The sequence below is a fragment of the Cebus imitator genome, unplaced genomic scaffold (assembly GCF_001604975.1).
Source record: "Cebus imitator isolate Cc_AM_T3 unplaced genomic scaffold, Cebus_imitator-1.0 Scaffold765, whole genome shotgun sequence".
NCBI lineage: Eukaryota > Metazoa > Chordata > Mammalia > Primates > Cebidae > Cebus > Cebus imitator.
In genome coordinates this window covers 169723-177573 of record NW_016108080.1, presented here as the reverse complement: position 1 = coordinate 177573, position 7851 = coordinate 169723, and the positions used below count along the sequence as shown (strand labels likewise).

The following is a 7851-nucleotide window of genomic DNA, read 5'->3' as shown; positions in this document are numbered from 1 at the left end:
AAAAAAAAAAAAAAAAAGAAACAAGGACTTTTGAAAATCCATGAAATTAAACCCGATGAAAATTTGCCCCAGGTGGAATGCTCATGTGCTTTTCATCTGGGTGGTAGCTGCCTTTCTACTGAGTTTTCCTCAAGCAAAGAAAGGTTGAGAGAGGAGGCACATAGGGTCATATACATATGGTTCATTCCTGATCATTCTGGATATTAGTAATTCCCCCAAACTTGAATTTCCCCTACTCCATTAAAACAATTATTCTTATTTCATGGGTGTCAAATTGACTTCCTTTTTAACACTTATTAAATCTCAGCATATAGCATTGGTTAAATTTAATGCATTGAGAAATGCAGAAACCTCTGATAAAGCTTTTGAAATCCTATGGAGTATGTGGAAACAACGTTTTGAAAAAAAGACTCTAGAATCATGATGCTATGTCACAGAAGATTCTTCTGAGAAGGATCATCTGATGTCACCCCCTCTAATTTTATAAGTGATAAGGTTTCTTTGCTTTTTACGCTTGTATCTATTCTTCCATCGTAGACTGACCTGGTCATTTCTTTGGAGTGTTTTTTGGTTGATTCAAATCAGTGTCTGCATCTCCAGAGTATTCATAGCAACACATTTTCCTCATCAAGTTATTCTTGGAGTAATTGGTGGTAAATATGATCACTTACCCTTAGTTGTATCCTTTGAAAGCTTTAGCTTCATTAGTTTAAGGCTATTGGATTCTCCCCGGTAATCAGCTTTCCCATTTCAGAGGTAATTCTGTGAAGTCACTGATACTAAATGCTATCCTGGGAGCCAACATGGTGCAACACACTACTCAGCCTCCATGTACAAAGTGGCCCAGGCCCAGTGGTGTAAATGCACAACTCTTTCATGAGGTGGGCTTTTCTGAAGTGAAACTAGAGCTAAGTCTAACTCCCAAACCATCACTTCAGACAGTGTGCTTGTGTCTTGCGTCAGGGAATTTAATGACTCTGTGACCTGCACACTGTGACAATCTCACTGAAACATGTGAAGTGACTATTACATGATTATGGACTCCATTTAGTAGCTGCTTTGTATTCCTGAAGCAGTGTTCAGTATGACTCGGTTCCACTATTCAGTGCCACATTACCTTTCAAAGGCTGATTGGCTATGACAATTGAAATGTTAATTGCTAGTACCTAGATCAGTGCTCTGTCTATAAAGTGGGTTGTCAGTCAGTGCTACCAACTCCAGAATGACCCTTCTGGACTAGTATGAATAATGAAAACACCGTGGGCCCATCTGCCTTTTTAGTTACTGCCTTAAAAAGGCTTTAGAAAATGGATATAACCTCTGTGTCTAACGCCCTTTGTCATTGAAAACTGTGGCAAATTCTTTAGTTCAGAGAGGAATGATCTTCGAGGGGCTTAAGGGCACACAGTCATCATCAGTGTCTCTTTCCAATCCCCAGGCATGCTGGTGGCAGAGGCCTTTGAACATACTCCAAGCATCCAAACGGCCAGCCTGGGCACATACCTGAAGACCAACCTCTTCCTCTTCCTGTTTGCACTTGGCTTTTACCTCCTTCTTAGACTACTCAGCATTGACCTGCTGTGGTCCGTGCCCATAGCCAAAAAGTGGTGTGCCAACCCCGACTGGATCCACATTGACACCACGCCCTTTGCTGGACTAGTGAGAAACCTTGGGGTCCTCTTTGGCTTGGGCTTTGCAATCAACTCGGAGATGTTCCTCATGAGCTGCCGAGGTGGAAAGAGCTACACGCTGAGCTTCCGATTGCTCTGTGCCTTGACCTCGCTGACCACACTGCAGCTCTACCATCTCCTCCAGATCCCGACTCACGAAGAGCATTTATTTTATGTGCTGTCTTTTTGTAAAAGTGCATCCATTCCCCTAACTGTGGTTGCTCTGATTCCCTACTGTGTTCATATGTTACTAAAGCAAAGTGGAAAGAAGATTCAGTAGATTGGTACCTAGAGTTAGGGCTCTGTGTCACAGATCACCCTTCTCCATCCACCAGTAGAGCCACAGAGTAGGCACAAACCAGAGGCTTCTAATCCGAGGTCACAGAATAGCAGCACAGGCCCCATTCCCCATACAGATGTTTAGTTTGGCCTTCTCAGAGGTCCTTTTTTTTTTTTATCCTTCAATTACCAATATTTAAAAACAAGCATATTTGAGATAAAAATTGGAAGTTCTGTATTTTCTGAAAAATCTGATAGTATCCAACACAGGGCCTGCATTCTCACCTGCAGACAACTGACCAGAGCTGCGTACTGACAGTCCCCTCTAGGAGGCAAGGGCTTTCCATTTTCTCACAGTCTTCAGCATCCCAGCAGGAGCCCCAGTATCAGATTCCTCTGTCATCTTAAGGCCAGTGTCTGATCCCTGTTGGCATTCATGTGGGGACCACAGCCATATTCAATCTCAGTTTTTGGATAAGGAAATAGAGGTCTCTTCAGGTGAAAGAACTTGCCTGGAGTCACACCATCTTTAGAGCAGGAATTAGAACCCAAGGCTTCTGACACATATCCCCACTGTGCTGTGTGTATGTGCACGTGTGCACATGCTTTTTGTTTTTTCCTTTTTAGAGCAAGGTACTCCCTCTGTTGCCCAGATTGAAGTGCAGTAGTGGATAGTGGCTCACTGTAACCTCAAACTCCTGGCTCAAGTGATTCTCCCTCCTCAGCCTTCTAAGTAGTTAAGACTACAGGTGTGTACCACCATGCCTGGCTAACTTTTGAACATTATTTTTAGAGCCAGCATCTTACTATGTTTGCCCAGGTTGGTCTTAAAGTCTTGGCCTCAAGTGATCCACCCATCCCAGTCTCCCACAGTGCTGGCATTGCAGGCTTAAGTTATTGTATTAATAGTTGGCCTACACTGTCTTTTGTTTCTTCATTTACAAGAGGTAAAAATCAGTGAGAATGAATGCTTTCATTTAGATTCTATCATGACTGCCATGTAAATCAGCTACCTTTTCAGAAATGACATTGAAATACTGCATCCTCTTTGACTTATACCCTGCACAGGCACGCAGGGTCTAGATGGGGCCAATGATGGTTCCAGATATATATACACATGGGTCCAGGGGCAGCAAAACAGGCCAGGCTGCTGTATGAACTTGAACCTCTGCTTCATTTCTGGTCTCTGTTTTACAGTAGTGCTCACCAATATTTCAATAAATTCTGCTGAAGTTACCCTAATAGGACATTATTCACCCCCCAAAGACTTATCTCTTCACTATGACATCTCCATCCTTTATTTTTAGGAACCAGTCTTTCAAAACCAGAGAAATCAGGTACCTTCCTCAAAGTCATGCTCCAACCCAGGCAAATTATTAAATGATTGCATCTGTTAGCTGGATTAGTCTCTATGTATATTGAACTGTGATGAAAATCTATAGCTTTACTTTAGAAAATTATTATTGATGGACTATTAATATTATATTAACAATTTCTCTGTAAGGGTGTTTTTTCCTCATTGAATCTAGGAATGCTGGACTTTAAGTTGATAACCGTGTCATTTCAATCAAGTACAAGGATTTTGAGGCAGATTTTGCTAAATATCTTAGTGATCCACCACAGTGTTTTATGTAACTCTTCTCAAGAATATCAATACATGAATTATTTTAGACGATAACATATTAAATAATCTATGAATATTCATGAAAATAAGACAGTTCGAATGTTGTTTAACAAGATAGTAGCTGAGAATAACAAACCTCAAAAAAAATCAAAATAATGATTGACCTCTTTCCAAATATATCTATAGAGTATATGTCATTGCTTTTACAAAACACACTTAAGAGTTTTCTTTCTAAAAGGTAACTGAACTGAACTTGATTTTAGTGGTTCGGTGATTCCTAAGCAAAAAGCTGAGGGATTAAGAAAGGATATCTTCAAAATGAAATTTGTCTCACGTTGCTGGGACATTTGGGTTGAAAGAAGTAGAGAAGAATAATTCTTCAGGTGATGACCCTTGTTCAATGGTTTAGTCCCACCTTATCCCCCACTGTACCTTTAGATGCCTTCAGTTCCTTCGCATTTCATGATGCATTAGCTTCATTCCATTTCCCACGTCGGAGATCTCATTCTCGTCAAAAAGCCCTTTGTCAAATTTCACATAAAATAATGTTAGTCTTGAAGGATTCTAGTACATCCCCTCTATCCTAGTAAAATCTCAGCCTGCTCTCTCCAAGACCCGAAGAAACTACAGCATTAATAGCCAGGGGATTCTGCTGCAATGATTGACTCTACCATAAATCCCTTCTCTGTTTCCATGGAGAAGCTATCCTCAGCCACCCACGGTGCTGTCTATTGGGCAACACATTACCCTCAGAGGGGGACTGGGAAGAGGTGTGGGCTTGTTTTCTATAATTAATCCCTAAGAACTCTGCACCTATCTTCCATAAAGCCCTGGAGTCCCCATGTGAGTAGATTTCCCTCTTTATTCTAGTTAAAGTCTCCTGGAGGGATCCATATGGTGGTAAATTGCTTTTGCAGTTGAAACTGCTTAGGCAGCAAGAGGAAACAGTTTTCATAGCCTTGGAGAAAATGCCTGCCCTCAATAATGATGGAAAAGACTCTTCTGTTTCCAATTTATTTGTCAGAAGTAAGCGGAATTGAGCTCATTAAATACTGTTACTATAGCTGTATATTCAAAATGTCTACATATCTACATATTCAGGAGAAAAATGTCAATACCATGAGCTTTTAGGATGAGAAAATCTAGACAAGTGACTCAAGAAACTGTCCAATCAAACCTACATTTGGAAAGAAATGCAAAATAATTTATTATTGCTGAAAGAAGCTATTAGGAAGAATATGAGTGGCTTTCCTTTGACAACCTATTGATTGGACATCTGTCTAAGAAGGTTAATTTGGTGCCTTCTCTAGACATATTTCATTACAAAACAGATGGTGATTTACAAAAATGGTATAAGATATCCTTGATACAAAAAGTCATATCTTGAAATGCTTTATATTTTTTCAAAATTTGTAAATTAATTCAAGATCAAATTGGTACACATATACAAAAATCTTGGTGTAAGAGAAAGTCAAAAGACTTGGTTCTAAAAATGAGATTCATTCTGAAGTATTTTAAAACCGTATATTTTGAGCTCTTGAAATGCAGCTGATGCAACTCAGGGACTGCATTTTTAACCTTTATTAGCTTTTAATTAATTTACATTTAACTAGCTATGTGTGTCTAGTGGCTACTGAATTGGACAGCACAAATCAAGTCTCACAGTGCTTTTCCTTGAAAATAAAACCAAAATATTTTGTATATTGTCACTTGTGCCATGTTCCTGTGAGACAACATGAATCAGCCTTAACGGCTGTAAGAAATTAACAGGTATTGCTGTATTTTCCAAAGGGACCCTCTGCAGACCTGGATTATCTCTCCGCAGCTCCCTTCGCTCTCACTCCGTCCTGTGAGCTCTATCCACCTTGGTGTCCCTGGACTTTCAGCTCTGTTGCCTCGAGTCGGAGAGACCGGGTTTGCCTGCCCTGTACCATGTTCCGGAAACCCTCTAAGGTCCACAATACTGGGAGGAGCTTTACCCAGTCTTCATGACCACATTCTGGATGGCTGGATGGCTTCCTGACAAAGCCTCCTGTTTCCCTGGGTCCTGCATACATGAAGGCCCAACACCTGTACTTCTGTGGCTATTTAGAAACTCTTCCAAAAAGGACCACTTGGGTCCAGTTGCCCCTGAGGATTTTGCCCCCATTGATGGGCTGTCCTAGCCACTTTGGAAATGGCAAACAGCTTCGAGGATGAATACCGGGATCTCAATGTTGCCAGGAAACTAAAGTGGGGGTCTAACTCCCCCCACTTACTTCTAATGCTTTCAGATGGTGATTTCACTCTGAAGGTAATGTGGCGCCGTTTGTCAATTTTTAAAAGTCTATTTTTTAAAAGTTAACAGTAGAAAAGATCTATAAGAAGCAAGGACTCCAGAAATTTCTGCCAAATGACAGAAATTCATGAGAAGCTTCTAAGACTTAGAAGTGCTTCATTTTCAGCTCTGTAAAGGACAAAGGCAGTTTATGTCAAATTTGAGGCAGGTTTGGTGTGGAGTACTAATTACTGTCTTTGCCATCCTTTGAGAGAGAGCACAGTAATGACTCAGATGAAATCACTTCTCATTTCTTTTGGCAGCATAGAAGTGATTGCTCTAAAGGAGGAAAAAAACGTCAAAGATTAAGGTTATAAAGGTTAGCATAAAACCCATTGTCTTCTGTTCTGAATTTTTAAATTTCTTAGAATTTTTCTTTTTTTCTAATGTTTTGCCATGTGATTTCTGAAGAGAATCTGTCCTCAGTTCTAAAACCATGATATTTCCCCAAAGAACAATATGTTCTGAAGGAGCTGCCAGGACAGGGGCAGGTGATGAGTGAAGGCAGCAGCTGCGGTCCCGCCGAGCGGGTCTCCTGGTGCACGCGGGGAGCGCGGGGAGGAACGTCGGCGCTGGCAGCACAGCAGCGCGTTTCCGACGCTGGCCAAGTGGAAACTGAAGCCGCTTCGCTAGGAGGATCTGGGTGCGCAGCAGGGGGAACAGGCCATATGTGTGCCCGGAAAACAAACCTAGCGCTACCTAGGACAAAGAAGAGCTTCTCTCCTCTTGTCTCTCACCTACCCCTGTGCATCAATTGAGCCGATCACACTCTAACTCCTGTTAAAGAATTGGCTTTTTGCAGGCTTCAGGCTTTGTCTGATGAACAACATGAACCGGATTGTCATCTGTGCTCATACATCCTGCAGCTAATGGAAGATGGCCATTATCTTCCACGCCCCCTAGCCTCCAGGCTCGGTAATTATGCATGAAAAACATTTCTACATAATCATTCCTCTTTAAAAAAAAAAAAAAAAAAATTGCTCTAATAAAAAAAAAATGGCAAAGCTCTTGCTATCTTTCTAGATGAAGACTGCACTGATTTAACAAAGGAAAAATAAATGAAAAAAAAAAAAAAAAAAATTGCTCTAATAAAAAAAAAATGGCAAAGCTCTTGCTATCTTTCTAGATGAAGACTGCACTGATTTAACAAAGGAAAAATAAATGTTCTATCTGAGTTTTGGAGGGTGTGTGTGTGTGCGTGTGTATCTTTTTTCTTAGCTTTGGAATGCTGATGCCCTGCCCATCCTGACCAAGGGAGAGGCTGAGCCACGGGTCCACATGTGGCTCCCAGAGGAAGTCACAATGCAGGCAGGCAGATGCCAGCAAATTCAAAGGCAGATCGATGTCCAAAGACCTTCGTGGAGTTTAGCAACCAATACCCTGGACTGGAATAATCAGAACTACATTCTAGTCTGGCCCTGCATCTAACCACTAAAACTCCAGAAGGCCATTTAATGTTGGTGGCCTCAGTTTACCAAGTTCTCAACTGAGGAGTTTAGCATGGGGTTAAAATGGAAGGTTCATTCAGGCTGTGATATTCTGCAACTCTGAGGGTCTCATACAGTCCAACTTACTATGCTTTGGCTCTCCAACTGGCTCCTCTCTTTTGTTTGCTCTTTATGAAGCACTAACTTCATGGAAGACTTTTAGACGTATTGTTAATTTTTCTGTGAAGTGGAACAAGAAGGTGATAAGGAAGACCTGGGCTAATGTGTTTTGATACTGTTTTATTTTAGTTACATGCAATGAACAAGGCCATAAATCCTACAAAGCACTCTGTTTTGAAATGTGCTACTTCATTAAACAATTTTGGATCAATCAATCTTTAAAACATTTGATTTGAATTAGAATCTGAATCTTATAGCAATAAAAAAGAACATGGAGATATAAAATAATTTAAATGATGTTATGGGGCAAAATTATTAACATGAGAATAGTCATAGACTTCCTGCTACCCTATC

The 7851-nt window shown here is 40.8% G+C and overlaps 2 protein-coding genes across 5 annotated transcripts in view; one reads left to right on the top strand and one right to left on the bottom strand.

The window, feature by feature from the left end:
- Positions 1-2004, top strand: part of G6PC2 (glucose-6-phosphatase catalytic subunit 2) — a 6888-nt gene extending 4884 nt beyond the window's left edge. Inside the window, exons 4-5 of one of the 2 annotated variants that reach the window (XM_017519670.2) lie at positions 538-653; positions 1439-2004. In XM_017519670.2, the coding sequence (XP_017375159.1) occupies positions 538-653; positions 1439-1950 (628 nt within the window). In that variant the 3' untranslated portion in view covers positions 1951-2004. The remainder of the gene's footprint in view (positions 1-537; positions 654-1438) is intronic. The other variant, XM_017519671.2, reaches the window with a different exon arrangement.
- The window catches only part of SPC25 (SPC25 component of NDC80 kinetochore complex), a 39188-nt gene extending 34975 nt beyond the window's left edge, over positions 1-4213 (bottom strand). The window contains exon 1 of one of the 3 annotated variants that reach the window (XM_017519674.2): positions 4006-4213. Coding sequence is in view for 2 of the 3 variants with exons in the window: in XM_037735269.1 (XP_037591197.1) it covers positions 672-705 (34 nt within the window). In the remaining variant the exon portion in view is untranslated. The other 2 variants (XM_017519672.2, XM_037735269.1) reach the window with 2 other exon arrangements.
- Positions 4214-7851: the final 3638 nt, after the last annotated feature.